At 43.6% G+C, this 15,004-nt stretch overlaps 1 protein-coding gene across 6 annotated transcripts in view; it reads left to right on the forward strand.

Annotated features, from left to right (window-relative positions):
• The window catches only part of DNMBP (dynamin binding protein), a 120,181-nt gene that overhangs the window by 101,259 nt on the left and 3,918 nt on the right, over positions 1-15,004 (forward strand). For all 6 annotated transcript variants that reach the window (XM_073552790.1, XM_073552788.1, XM_073552789.1 and 3 more), the window contains 11 exons: positions 2,713-2,812; positions 3,057-3,204; positions 4,193-4,210; positions 5,149-5,348; positions 5,624-5,754; positions 6,809-6,913; positions 9,717-9,845; positions 11,533-11,865; positions 12,768-12,947; positions 13,035-13,233; positions 14,324-14,871. In XM_073552790.1, coding sequence (XP_073408891.1) covers positions 2,713-2,812; positions 3,057-3,204; positions 4,193-4,210; positions 5,149-5,348; positions 5,624-5,754; positions 6,809-6,913; positions 9,717-9,845; positions 11,533-11,865; positions 12,768-12,947; positions 13,035-13,233; positions 14,324-14,871 — 2,091 coding nt within the window. The remainder of the gene's footprint in view (positions 1-2,712; positions 2,813-3,056; positions 3,205-4,192; positions 4,211-5,148; positions 5,349-5,623; positions 5,755-6,808; positions 6,914-9,716; positions 9,846-11,532; positions 11,866-12,767; positions 12,948-13,034; positions 13,234-14,323; positions 14,872-15,004) is intronic.

The raw sequence follows: 15,004 nt of genomic DNA on the forward strand, positions 1-15,004 counted from the left end.
CTTCCTTCCGTCCGTCCTTTCTTCGCCTTCCTTCCGTCCGTCCTTTCTTCGCCTTCCTTCCGTCCGTCCTTTCTTCGCCTTCCTTCCGTCCGTCCTTTCTTCGCCTTCCTTCCGTCCGTCCTTTCTTCGCCTTCCTTCCGTCCGTCCTTTCTTCGCCTTCCTTCCGTCCGTCCTTTCTTCGCCTTCCTTCCGTCCGTCCTTTCTTCGTCTTCCTTCCGTCCGTCCTTTCTTCGCCTTTCTTCCGTCCGTCCTTTCTTCGCCTTCCTTCCTTCCGTCCTTTCTTCGCCTTCCTTCCTTCCGTCCTTTCTTCGCCTTCCTTCCTTCCGTCCTTTCTTCGCCTTCCTTCCTTCCGTCCTTTCTTCGCCTTCCTTCCTTCCGTCCTTTCTTCGACTTCCTTCCTTCCGTCCTTTCTTCGACTTCCTTCCTGCCGTCCTTTCTTCGACTTCATTCCTGCCGTCCTTTCTTCGCCTTCCTTCCTGCCGTCCTTTCTTCGCCTTCCTTCCTTCCGTCCTTTCTTCGCCTTCCTTCCTTCCGTCCTTTCTTCGCCTTCCTTCCTTCCGTCCTTTCTTCGACTTCCTTCCTTCCGTCCTTTCTTCGACTTCCTTCCTTCCGTCCTTTCTTCGACTTCCTTCCTTCCGTCCTTTCTTCGCCTTCCTTCCTTCCGTCCTTTCTTCGACTTCCTTCCTTCCGTCCTTTCTTCGACTTCCTTCCTTCCGTCCTTTCTTCGACTTCATTCCTGCCGTCCTTTCTTCGACTTCATTCCTGCCGTCCTTTCTTCTCCCTCCTTTCTTTTCCTTCCTGCCTATGTAGCTAGACATTAGTCAGTATGACATCGGTTGTCATAGCTCATCCACAGAGCAAAATGTGAAGCCACTGTTCTGTCAATGTGAAGTCAGTGAAAGCAGCTGTATCGCCAGCAGGAACTCTGTTACCGTAAGCTAGCAGACATTGGAACTGGGCACAATGGGTAGATGGCAACGGCCAATATTAAAAAAATAAAAAAAAAATTATATTTATATTCTGGATGACTTTTAAATTTTGTAAAGCCCCGATTCTTCTTGAGCTTGCTGCAGGTTTATCCAGTTTAAGGTGTGCAGTGCCTGTGCTTTAGTGTATGTCTGAGCCTCTCGCCAGAAGTATACACCTAGTAATACTCCTGATGTATAGCCCCAACGAAAGGCTCCAACTTTTTTTAAAACCTTTGTGAGCTCAAAGCATCATCTATACCAATCTCTGCCCTGCTCTAACAGTTTGCTTCCTTATACCATGTATCACAGGGAATTTGTGGCTTAGATACAATTGTAGCAAACTCTAAATTGTCAGAAGTATAAGGCTATGTGCACACTGGGGTTTTGCTCCTTTTTTATGCAAATTTTAAGTTGGGTTTTACAGCACGAGCAAAAGCTGTGAAATTTCAGAAATCTTATGCACACAGTTTTTTTTTTTTTTCCCCTGACTGATTTGCAAACTGCAGCATGTCACTTCTTTCAGCAGTTTTTCATCCATAGAATGCAATGGATAAGTGCAAAAAAAAGGCATCAGGTTTTGCTGCGTTTTTGGCGCAAAAACCTAAGGAAGTTGCATCGTCTCTTCTTTTGGGGGGAGGGGGCACACTAAACTTTATCAGCATGCAGAAGAGACAATATAAATGCTTCAAAGAAAGACAGCAACACCTTCTTAATTGAAGCTGCTTCTTTACTGCTAAGGCCTGGTTCGCATTAGCTTTCGGGGGCTCTGCTGAGGGGTTCGTACTTCTGTTAAGCCCCGCCTACTTCTGCATGCGTCCTACGTTCCTATCTTTAACATTGGGTACGCAGGACATGCGGATGTATGCGGTGACGCTCCCGCCGTCTGCGCAAATGCAACTTGTTGTGTTCTCGTGCGGTCAGCGGGCGCATCAAAACAACTCATCCACACACATTCGCATGTCCTGCGTACCCAATGTTATAGATAGGTACGCAGGACCGATGCAGAAGTGGGCGGGGCTTAATGGAGGAAGTACGCAGCCCTCCACAGAGCCCCCGAACGCTAATGTGAACATAGCCTAAGAGAGTGGGAAAAAGGCAGCAAAGATGCAATGTGTGAACATAGCCTTATGCTTATAGGGGTAACAGAAAACAGCAAGAGAACAACAAGGTTTACCTGTACAGGCCTCCAAACAAATGCACTATCAGGATGCAGTGGACCCATATAATAAAGATGGCAACACAGGTGCAAGAATACCAATCAAGCAACTGCTCGCAGCCTACCAATACATGGAGGGGGCGATTGCCTGGTATGTTGATGCACAAAACAACTTGTATGCGGCGCTGTTCACACTAAGGCCATGCACAGCATCCAGACCAGCCTAGTAGTGACACCCTTCTATTAGCTCAGGCGGGCTGCCCGGCGCTAACAAAATGCATGCCATGTGAACAGACACCGCAGTTTACAAGACCAAATGGGCCCAGCTGCACCCCGAATAAAAAGTGCAAAAAACACATTTAAAAAAAATGTGGAGTATTAGCTGATATTTTGGCCAAAATACGTGAGCCCGTAACCTACGTCAAAGATCTCCACGTTATAGGGGTAACAGCAAGATTTGCCTTTCACTTACAGCGAGCATATGAAGCTTATTTTTCATATTTGCACAACAATATTGACTTTTTTTTTTGCATTTTTTTCTCTCCAGTTTTGCTATAAGTTTTCTTACATTTAATATTTCTTGAACAGATGACGAATGTGGACTTCGATGTTCTGTTTGGAAACATCCATTCAGTTATTAGTGTGACGAAGATGTTTTTGGGGGCCCTGGAGAACTGCGATTCTGTTGGTACGTATGCGATCTATGTAGGATCGGGGAACTTTGGGTGTTTTAGCCAGATGACGTTGATACAGTTCAACTGTAGAAATACTAAAATACCAAGGAGATGAAGACTTGTGGTGGGGTCTTAAAGGGGCAGTCTAGCTTGGAAAATCATTGTAAATTATTAAGGACCCCAGGGATAAAAAGCAGGTGACCCATAGCGGAGACACATAGTGTAACGTCCTGACATGTACTATTCGTCTGTACACAGGTTTGATATTCCTTGAGCACCGTATGGAGCTGGAGTCTGTGTATAAGGAGTATTGCCAGAATCACGAGGAGACCATCGCTCTGCTGGAAGCGTATGAGAAAAACGAGAAGTTTCAGAGAAGCCTGCAGGAGTGTATGGAGACTGTAAAGTAAGGACGCAGCGTGATTTGTTACAGTCGTGGCAAGCGCTTACATAGAGTAACATCGGAGTTAATGTGGCTACAAAAGGCCGTTTCCTATGGACCTTAACCACCCAGTTCCTTCTAGCCTATACCAGTTTCTACCACCTGTAAGAAGTGTAGCGGAGGAGCGTGCATGTTTTGGTTTTTTTTTTTTGCAATAGTTAGAGAAGCGACTTCTGGTCGTCTTTGGCTCTCCTGAATAAGCAGAGACTAAATTAAAATCCAAAATGTCATTAATGGGGACTGCCCGATTGTTGGGCTTCCTGTTGATTTTGGTTTGGTCCAGTGGCGTAACTAGAAGCTCGTAGGCCTCAATGCAAAATCTCCAACGGGGCCCCCAATTATTGCAAGTCTTTAACAGATGGGCTCTTTTCATATAGACCAAAGGAACATTTTGGGACCCCCTAGGCTCCAGGGCCCGGATGCAATTGCAACTCCCGCATTGTAGTTACACCCCTGGTTGGGTCTAATGACAATTGGCTTTTGTGTGGTTAGTGATTTGGTCTGTCATTTTATAAGAGTGGGTTTCTCCCTGGCTCATAGTAAATCCTGGGTGGGGTCTCCTCTTCTTATGGCTGGAGGGTACATCCATGACTATGGGGTCAGCAACCGGTTGCTTTGCATGGATCCCCTTTCAGCCTTACAGTTTTACTTTAAGTCCTCATGCTCCAGCGCAAAGTTTCAGAATGCCGTGCGTTTCTGCCGCCTATTCACACCATGTATTTACGTCCCTTTTGATCTTTGTACTAATATGTCCCTTTCTTAGTGGAGCGTACTAGGACTGAATCCAGCACCTCACTATTCATTGCTAATATGCCTCATTTGTCGTTTTATGATAACTTCACAAAAACTTCCTTTGCTTTTTTCCTAAAACTGTGCGTGGGTTGTAACGGTGTATTGTTTCTTTTTATTTTTCCCCTCCACTTCTCCTCCTCTGTGCTGATCGGCGACACAGGAGCTTATATCAGGAATGGTGAGTCTGTCTCCTCCTTGCTTGAAAAAAAAAAAAACCACTATTCTAAAAGGTTTACGCCAGTGGAATGTGGGGATGTCATAAAAGTCTGAGTTGAAATATCCCTTCAATTTGGAAATTAACTCCTCTTTTAATTTGGAAGCAGATGTGGTTTATGTAATTCTTCATGATCTCTTTAAACCTCGGAATTGTAAATCTGCTTCAATATGGCTTAATGCAAGATGCACACACAGGCTTACACACGTATAACTTTGTATTCGATGGATTTACGGAATTTTGTAATTTTTAGGGTCATCTAAAAATGAAATCTGTACAGGTTGTGCCATTGCTGAGAAGTTTGAGTCATAAACATATTTGGTATTTCCTCATCTGCATAAGTCAGATCACTAAAATATACAATTAACAAACCCTTGAAGTAAAGGCCACTAAAAAATCTAAACACCAGAATTAGTTTTACTTAATTTCTTTGCCTCCCCAAAAAATGTAAAGCAAAAAAGTTATCAAAATCTCATATGTACCCCAAAATGATACCGATAAAAACTTCAGCAGGCCACAAAAAAACATCCTCATACAGAAATTAAAAAAAGTTATGGGTTTCAGAAAATGCAGATGAAAACCCAAATTGTATTTTTTGGGGTTTCGAAGTTCTGATACCTTTCAAGCCCCATTTGGAGTTTTTTCAGGATATGATATGGTTAAGTGAATGGTGTTGGTCAAAACTACAACTTTCCCCTCGCCAAAATCAAGCCCTCATATGGTTATGTTGATGGGGGGGGGAAAAAGTTATGATTCTTGGAAGGAGGAAATAATAAAGTGCAAAAATGAAAATTGGTCCCATCAGGAAGGGTTTAATTCCGGATTTCCTGATAAGTAGAATGTAAAGTGTAATGCAAAATTGTATTCAATACGTTCTCTAATCTGTATCTGTTATACCACAGGGGACGCACCAACTATATAAACTTGGGTTCCTTTCTCATCAAGCCTGTGCAGAGGATAATGCGTTATCCTTTACTCCTTATGGAGCTTCAAGGAGCGACCCCTGAGTCTCACCCAGACAAGACCCCGATAAAGGATGCCGTACGAGCCGTGAAAGAAATTAATGTCAACATTAATGAATACAAGAGAAGGAAGGATCTAGGTGAGTTATATGTGATATAATATACTAGAAAGTGGGCAGCTGTTTAAAGGTCTTGTCTCCTCACCGGCAATCGATTTAATACTGATATTTCATACTTTTTTTTTTTTTTATTTATGTATGTATATATAACAAAAATGTGTAATATAAATATATATTTATCACAAAATCCTTTTTTTTGTTTTTTCATATGCGGTATCTAAAAAGGTTCCACCCGCAAGAAAATAAGTTATTTTTTGGGCTTTTCGAAATGATCGAAAATGTTTTCTGTTCCACAGTTGTAAAGTACCGCAAAGGAGACGAAGAAAGTCTAATGGACAAGATTTATAAACTAAATATCCACTCCATTATCAAGAAATCCAACCGGGTGAGCAGCCACCTGAAGCATCTCACCGGACTTGCCCCTCAGGTAATGGAACTCGTTCCGTGACTGTGAGTTGAATATTTTAGACATGATTCATTATGTGAAAGCAGTTGACTGGGATTTTCTGGAAACGGTGCCTTTATTCTCCATAGGCTACAGTTGCTATCAAAATTTTTCACCCCCCCCCCCCCGACTGCATATTAGATTTATTAGCAAATTTTACAAACTTTCTGCTGTTTTCGATGAACCAATGAAAAAAGAACATTGTAAGTAACTCAACAATACTAATAAATCACAAAAGCCACTTTCAGCATTTGTCACCCCTTCATGACAAGAGCCTTTACTTCTTAGAGTCCCTCTGGCTGTTACGACTTGCTGCAAACATAATGCATAGCAGACACCAGCTTTCGAGGAATCTTAGCCCATTTTTCATGATTAATGGCCTTCAGGTCATTGATATTCTTAGGTTATCAAGAGAGTGGAGAGTCAGGTGGCTTCAACCAAGTATCTAGAAATCTTATTAGAATATGCCATGTCTTCTGTGAGAAAGCTGAAGCCTGGACATGATTGGGTCTGCCAATAGGTCAATGATAGGTCAAGGATTGGTTTCAGGAGAAATCCTGTCATACAGTCGCATGACCTGAGCCCCATAAAGAACCTTTGAAGGTGGTTGCTCCACTCAAACATATTAATATTCTTGAGACTATTGCCCATGAGGAATGAGCTGAAATTCCTGGGAAGCTGTTACCTGTATAACGTTTGCAGCAGGTGATAACAGCTAGAGGCATTCGACGAAGTACTAGAAACACTGGCCATGAAGGAATGAATAATTGTGAGACTGCAGTCAGTAAAAGTGGTATTTTGTGCTGAATTTGCAGAAATCACTTGTTATATTAGTTGTGCTGAGCAATTTCCTTTCTTGTTTCATTGGTTTATTGCAAACTGCAGAAAGATTTAGAAATATTCCTAATAAATATAATTTGCAATGGGAGTGAATGATTTAGATTGGAATGGTATATGTGATACAGCAACGAGTACAGTATAAATGTAGGTGTTTCTCATGGTCATAACCTGAAGGAAATGTTAATTCTATCAACAGATCAAAGACGAAGTGTTTGAGGAGACAGAGAAGAACTTCAGAATGCAGGAGCGGCTGATCAAGTCCTTCATCCGCGACCTCTCGGTCTACCTGCAGCACATCAGGGTGAGGCTTTAATAGCGGGACGGTAAATTTTGACCTGATGTTAATATGTCAAGAGCTCTCCATTTATCTAGTCTGGGGTTAATAAATATTTCAGTACATATTTTTTTCTCCCTTCCCTTGGAAAGTCCACCGGTTACACTTTGAACTTGTAAACAGTCAGCGGTATCTAAATTCATAAATCAATATGTGGCACCCCCAGGAGTATGGTCGCCACAGTGGCATTACCTTCCTCCAGGGAGGGTGATGTCAGGCTTGGAGGCAATGAAGGGTCTCTCTAACAGTTAATCATTTTCATGCAACACAGTTCCCACTCCAGGCCAACAGAGGGAGCTCTGAACCAGGAAAGGGGGAGGAGTGCTCTCTGAGGGCCAGGAAGGGAAATAGTGGAGTTAGTGTGAGGAGGGCAACGTGTGTAGACGTGTGGAGAGAAGCTGGAGGTTGAGCTGAGGATAGAGAGCTCCCTCACAGTGAAAGCGCATGATCTGGAGCCTGGTCTCCGCGGTTGTATGGATACTGAAGGTCCTGCAACAGAAACCAGAGGAATAGGAAGCTGTAAATGCTCTATTCCCAACTAAGACTCGGAGGCACAACAGCCACGGGTGAGCCAAGAGAGATAGAGGGCTACAGCTGTCTGCCATAAGAGGTAGTTCTAAGAGAAGATAAGAAGGAGGAACTTCAGTGTAACACTGTACTGCATGTACCTCAAGCCAGCGCTAGGAAGGAGCCTGCACAACCCATCTGATAGAGAGATCCCTGAGATGCTCCCAGGCTAATCAGCTCCTGTGCCATCTGTAATCAGGACCCTGGACTGCGTTTGCCAAGTAAAGGTAAAGAAACTGCACCCTGTTGTGTCCTTGCCTCCTTCCTGCAACATTCTCAGCACTGCTACATCTCTGTGCCAAACAGTGCACCCTCTTCCTAAACATTCCGCTACACTGCCCTGGGACCAACAGCCCTACCTGTGGAGGGCTACACCATCATTGCTGCACCCCACCATCTGTCCCAGAGGATCTGTCTGCAGCGTCGGCTTAACACCTCCCTTGCCGAACACCACAGGTGGCGTCACTAATCACTTATAAACTTTATTCCCAACTCAACCCCTTTTACATGGGCGCCCAGGGCCACGGACCGGGTCACCGCTGCTGTGACATTCCCCTCTGAGAGACTGGCCCGGTACCGAGTACCCCACAGCCCTGGGAGGGCGACACGAATACATTTCCCTTTTGAAGACTTTTGAGAATAGAAACAAAGATTTGCCCCAGCAAGATAATTGAGATTATTCATTCCCGTATACCATTTATTACAAAAATTCTCAGTGATTTAAATAGATATTGTGTAATTCACTATATTGAGAAGTATAGCCATCCCTATACTTTATACCTAAAAGAGGTTTTATGACCCCTCTCCCCACCCAATCCTAAATCCATAATATGGAGTTGGTCCTTCTTATTCAGCTATAACGCTTCTCACGTCTGGGAAGACTTTCTACAAGATTTTGGAGGTGTCTGTGGGAATTCTTGCCCCTTTTTCCAGATAAGCTTTTCTGAGGGCAGACCCTGATGTTTGGGGGTTCTGGCTCACCGTCTCCCGTCTTGTTGTTGGATGCGGCTGAGGTCCGGGCTCTTTACGGCCGCTCATGTCACTGTGGACCTTGTGCACTGAGCACAGTCATGGGGAGCAGAAAAGGGTCTTCCCCCAAACTGTTACTACAAAGCCGGAAGTTACAGTTGTTGAAAATGTCTTTTATCCTGAAGAATTAAGATTTCCCTTCACTGTGACTAAGGGTCTGAGACTGAAACCTGAAAAACAAGCCCATAGCATTATCATCCTCCACCAAACTGTATGGCGGGCACTATGCAGTCAGGGGGGTAACATCCTCCTGACATTCACCAAGCCCAGACTCCTCTATCAGACACAGAACACGTCTCCTCCAGAGTCCAGTCGCTGCAGCTTTACACCACTCCATCCGACACAGCATTGTTCTTGGTGATGGTACGGCTAGCATGACGCTCCCGCCTGCGGCGCAGAGAAACTTAGGCAGCACATAACCAATGCACTGGTTTGGTGCTATTTTTGGATGAAAGCAGCCATGTTTTTCTAAGAAAATTGTAGTGAATTCATATGACAGGCCTATATGGCATACATGTTGCAACATATTGGTATTTCTTATATATGTGCACCACAAATGGCATCTTCAAGAATATTTGGCACATTTCAAAATCGTTGAGGCAAGTGCCAAACTTTAAGTCTACGTGTCTGTCAACGTTTGAAGCACAGTGTTTTCCTATTAGGCCGGGATCACACTACCATATGTGATGTGAGAAAGTCGCACGAGTCTCTCGCATCAACACCCGGCACTCGGGACCGGAGTGTGCGGCTCCATGTTTTTCTGTGCAGCCACAGCTCCGGTCCTGAGTGCCGGTGGCAGTGCTGGATGTTGATGCGAGAGACTCCTGCGAGTTTCTCGCATCACACACGGTTGTGTAATCCCAGCCTTACTATTGAAGTCATTATGGTCCTTTCAGGGAGGTATAAAATGACATTTGGGGATATGTAGTAACCACTTTGTTGTCCCCACACAAGAAAGATTGATGAACAAAAATGTCTAGAAGAAAATCTGTATTTGTTGCCCATAACAACCAATCACAGAGCAGCTGTCAATTTACCAGAGCAGTTTAATCAATGAAAGCTGTGCTCTGATTGGTTGCTATGGGCAACAAAGAAAATACATGAGGCCTACAGTGTCGTTTCCAGCCTTCATTGTCAGGGACATTTTCCAAGAGGTTTTTCTTATGTTTTCCAGGAATCTGCCTGTGTGAAGGTTCTGGCCGCCATGAGTATGTGGGATGTATACACAGACAAAGGAACCAGTGACCTGGAGAAGTTTCAGAAGGCTCATCGCCACATCAGCGAAAAGCTTTTCACAGACTTTGTGAGTTGCTGTCCTAGAAATCTGTGTGTGTGTATATGTGCGTAATATTTATTACACATAATATATATATAAAATTTATATGATGCATGTGTGTATATATACAGTGTGTGTGTGTGTGTGTGTGTGTGTGTGTATATATATATATCTCACACAGAAAAAGGAGTACAAAAACCCCATTTAAAATATAAAAAAGATTTTATTTAAATTAATATAACACAATATCATATTCAACAAAATAATTAAATGGACCAAAGAATCAAAAAGTGAAAGACACGAACAGTACAAGATCTAAATTACATACAAATCATTTGTGGACCGGGAAATTAACCCCTAATAGACACCCATAAGTATTACACTATTACAGTCCCACTACAGAATGGAAACAATACAAAAAACATCAGATGAATAGATATCATAAAATAGAAGCTGCCACTAATAAAACACTTGTATTTAGGGCACCAAAAATCACTGTAGATCAAGAAAGGGTCATAATGCCACCAGAATGGATCTTACCCATACAAGTCCTTATGTGCAAAGAGATCACGCAGTCACTCCTAGCTAAATTGTTTTGACATGGAGACTAGAGATGAGCACTTTTTTAAAATATTTGTTTCGAGTTGGATTCATCCAGCTGGGCTGAAAAAAAAATAAAATTTTGACCAAATCGAAAGCAATATGGTTATGTATTGAAATCCCTCCAGACCCCAAAGTATAATAAGCAGAGGGTAGGGAAGAGATTAATCATAAACATTTATCATGGTATATGCTCTCCTGTCCTAGGTTCGTCCAGCCGCCACAGCTCCCTTCAGTTTTGGGTTTTTCCAACCTCAAGTCTTCTGGTCTTACATCCCAGTCTAGGCCGCATGTGGTCACGTGAGGTGCAACATATTTCGTTGACCACTTTGTCTGCTAGAAGACCAGAGGACTGGGCAGGGGAACGGTGGTGGTAGGAAAGGTGAAAAGCAGGCCTAGGACAGGTGACTATATTTCCGGACCTTAAAAGAATCCAACAAAACGTTGGCCGCCATTTTGCTAGATTTGCGAAAATCAATATTCTGGGGCAAATCTAAATATTTTTGTGATGCTTGTGACGAATTCATGAACAAATTTGCAGGACCCAGGTCCAGCTGCCAGGTCTGTACTCGGTGTCCACCGGACTGGGGAAGCCCTCTGAATCTACTCTAACTTGCCGGCATCTCCGGCTCCACTATTGATTAGCCGGCTTGGCGCAGCGTTGTCTGACATTTTGCCAGGTCAGTTAATCAAAAGATGAGCTGGGGAATTTGACTGGTAGGGGGTGAGTGATTCTCGCTTCTCTAGTCCAGCAGACACTGACTATAGATCTGTTCTTTTAGCCCACAGTCCTGCAAATCGATTCCTTCATCTCTAATGAGATGTACATTACAGGGATTTACCGAAATGAGATGGTTACAAATTGTCCTGCTACTGTGAAATCCAATGATCAGCTATGATCAAGTTTTAATTTCCCTGCAGCGCCTCCACAGGAGGAATGATGCATTACATAATTATTAAAATCAGTAGAATTTCTACTGTATGTACCACACAAAGAGGCTTGTGCTGAGTATAGACGCTTGCTATCACGTAATGACAAGCCCTTTGAGAAATATAGATATACAAGGGTATAGCAATGGTTATGGCCTTATTTTATATTTTTTTTGCCTCGCAGAAAGAAAGAACTGAGAAGTTGGTGATCTCGCCCCTGAATCAGCTCCTTACAATGTTTGCTGGACCTCACAAGCTGGTGCAGAAACGTTTCGACAAACTCCTAGATTATCACAACTGCACGGAGCGAGCGGAGAAGCTGAAGGACAAGAGGACGCTGGAAGAGCTGCAGTCGGCCAGAAACAACTATGAAGCTCTGAACGCTCAGCTCCTGGATGAGCTGCCCAAATTTCACAGTTTCGCCAAGGAGTTATTTGCCAGCTGCGTCCGGGGCTATGCCAACGCCCATTGTGACTTTGTGAAACTCGCCCTCGAGGAACTAAAACCTCTTCTATCAGTAAGTCCGATCACCTCCTGTAATATCCATGATTGTATCTTCATTGATGTTACCCCTGTTTTATGGGATCATTGCCACAAATCTCATTCTATGAACCACTACGAATTTTTGGTCCATTGATTCTTGGTCTGATTAGAGATAAGCGAATCTCCCAGAATCTGTTTCAGACTGAATCCTTTAAATCGTTTGGTAGATTCAATTCAGTCTGAATAAAATTTCTCATCCAAATTAAATGGATATGAACTGAGTTTGGATAATGAAAATATCTTATTAAAAACACTTCCAGAGAAACAGGTACAAAGTCAGAGGAAAAAACAACAAACATTCAGCCACTAGAGGGAGCTCACTGCAAAAGTTATAGATTTAGTTCAGTTGGAATTGTATACATCTGTATGCAGCGGGCTCCCCCTAGTGGTGATTTTAGAATGTTATTATTTCACAGTAATCCTATGGCTGTAGGATGGCAGGTTATTATGCCTTTAAAAATTATTACTTTTGCACAGCAACATATTATCTTTTCCCCTCCTCTACATGTACAGTGTCATTTATAATACTGCATATTGAAGAGGGCTTATCGATGCCCCAGCCAAGTGCAGCAGCTACCTGTGCACCCAAATAGTAAGGGCATTCTGGCCCTGTCACTTGCCCAGTTGTGCAAAATGGAGGCCAGACATGTCATATGCATGCAATCACACAGTATATAGTTCCTGGCACATTGCATTGCCTTTTTATTGGATTGCAGCCATTAAATGTTTTATCTGTACTAAACTATTGCTCATTGTACTGGTTTCACTATCAGTTCAGTGGGTCAGAGATGCAATACCAGATACATCCCATGGCCAATAGTGGCGCTCTGTTCTCATGATATTTCCATGTATTGACTCATATTTGTTTCTTCCCAGCTTTTGGGGATCGGAGGAAGAGAGGGGAACCTCATTGCATTATTCCAAGAGGAGCACGGCAAGGCCCTACAACAGCTCCAGGTCTTCACGTTCTTCCCAGAGAACCCTCCTCCGGCCAAGAAGCCTTTTGAGAGGAAAACTATTGAACGCCAGTCTGCTAGAAAGACTGTACCGAGTCCGGTGAGTGATGTGCGGCTGCAGCAGGGATGCAATATACATTTGGTGTGTCGCCTTCTCTTCTTTATGGTATGTCCTTTACCTCCACAGGCCAAATATATCCCGCAGCTGGATGAACATCGGACGCTCTTACTTGCTAGATACCCACCTGAAAAACTCTACCAGGCTGAGCGCAACTTCAATGCTGCCCAGGACCTGGACGTTTGTGTGCAGGAGGGGGACCTGGTTGGCGTAATTAAACAGCAGGACCCAATGGGTAGTCAAAATCGCTGGCTGGTAGACAATGGCGGTAAGATATGCAGATTTATTTTGTTTTAGTTCATGAATGCTAACAGGGGCATTACTCTTTGTGATTTTTGAGGGGATCTATCTCACAAGACCACTAGTCAACATACTTTCTGATATTTCTCTATAAAAAGCCCAGAGAGAGGTAAAGGTGGACATACACTTAAAAATCTAACTGCATCTTGACTTTATGTCTGAAGTTTGGAAACATGAGGGTCCTGGTGCTGAAACCCCCCCCCCCCACCCAGTGGTCTTTAAAATGGTGGGGCAGAAGCGCTCAGTCGGGTGCAGTTTCTCCTTGTAAGCTGAGTATGGACTTGTCAGTCTCCAAGAGGAGCGGTTTGGTAAATGCATCTGCCCCTTTATTTTGGTGATCAATCGGGGGGAATCTCCGCATTCAGACCCTCACACATCAAAATTTTGACATGCCCCAAAGTGCAGTTACTCAGTAGGGATGGCCAGAATTTGGTTGGAGGAAGCCACCATTTGATTTCTTGATCTGTGCTGACCTGGTCCTCGGATAGCAAGTGACCAGCTTTAAAGGAGAGGTACACGCACGTGTTTCTGCTTTTCCTAGTGTAATAGGATAGCAGAACAGTTTGCCCCATTTTTACAAGAGTTGGGATGGACAGAGTATGCTAAATATTACTGCCAGGAGTGTCACTAGAAGGACAAGGATCAGCCTGGTTACTTGGGTGGTGGGCTTCTAGATCCAGAATTTTGTGAAAGCCTCAGATCCTGTTCCCACTTGTTCCCTCGCTGTACTGACCCTGCCTTTAAGAAACTTTATTCACATGTTTCCACTGGTTTTATATATGCATATCAAACAGCAAAATAGGCCGAGTCCCTCATCGAGTGCTGGTGGACCTAGGTGGTTTTTGCTTCTAGACCTTAGATCTTCACCTTTGATTTGGTGACTTTGTTATATTTTTAGAGATTTTGGTCCCTTTTGGTGTCCCCCATTGTATGATAAATAACAATAATGAATGGCCAATGGAAGCTCATGAAGATCCTACTCACGGTTTGTCACTAATGACTCTTGGACCTTGCAGAAGTCACCCATTAATCTTACATTGTGTTATTTCCTCCTACAGTGACAAAAGGTTTTGTATACAGCTCCTTCTTGAAGCCATACAATACCCGGCACAGCCATTCAGATGCATCTATCGGCAGCCATTCCTCCAACGAGTCCGGCTACGGTGGCTCATCTCCTAATTTCTCAAGGCAGAACAGCAACAGCACTTTAACCATCAACCCAACTATTGGCTCAGTGAGTTTTACCACTGCTTCCACCACAAAGTCTTCAGTGGAGTCCTCCATGCCGAGCAGCGGGCACCAAGACGCCAACATTTCTTCCAAATCTTTTTCTTCTGCTGAAGTTGCCTCAAGAAGATCTAGTGAAACAGACTCTGCTCCATTACCACGGATTATGGTAAAGGAGAACACGATCACCACAGACAGTGCCGAACAGAGTGACTCTAAGCACAGGGGGAGCGAAACCGACAACGGAAGCGTCTCGGCGTTACAGAACAACGGAGACAAAGGGTTAAATGCTGCTAATCGCAAAATGTATAGAAGAAAGACTCCTTCACCCGTAGGAAGCGAACTGGAACCAGAGGGATGTGATTTGGAAGGGAACCAGGTGAGACTCGATAGCTTTTAGACAGTCGCCTTTGTTATAAGATGACCTCTATCTTTATAAGAGATTTAGAATGAACTGGCTTATTTCCCTCTACATGTCGTATATGATATATTGTGTCTACAGCAGTTATGTA

The sequence above is a fragment of the Dendrobates tinctorius genome, unplaced genomic scaffold (genome assembly GCF_039654945.1).
Source record: "Dendrobates tinctorius isolate UK_male_01 unplaced genomic scaffold, ASM3965494v1 ptg000196l, whole genome shotgun sequence".
In the NCBI taxonomy this organism is placed as follows: domain Eukaryota; kingdom Metazoa; phylum Chordata; class Amphibia; order Anura; family Dendrobatidae; genus Dendrobates; species Dendrobates tinctorius.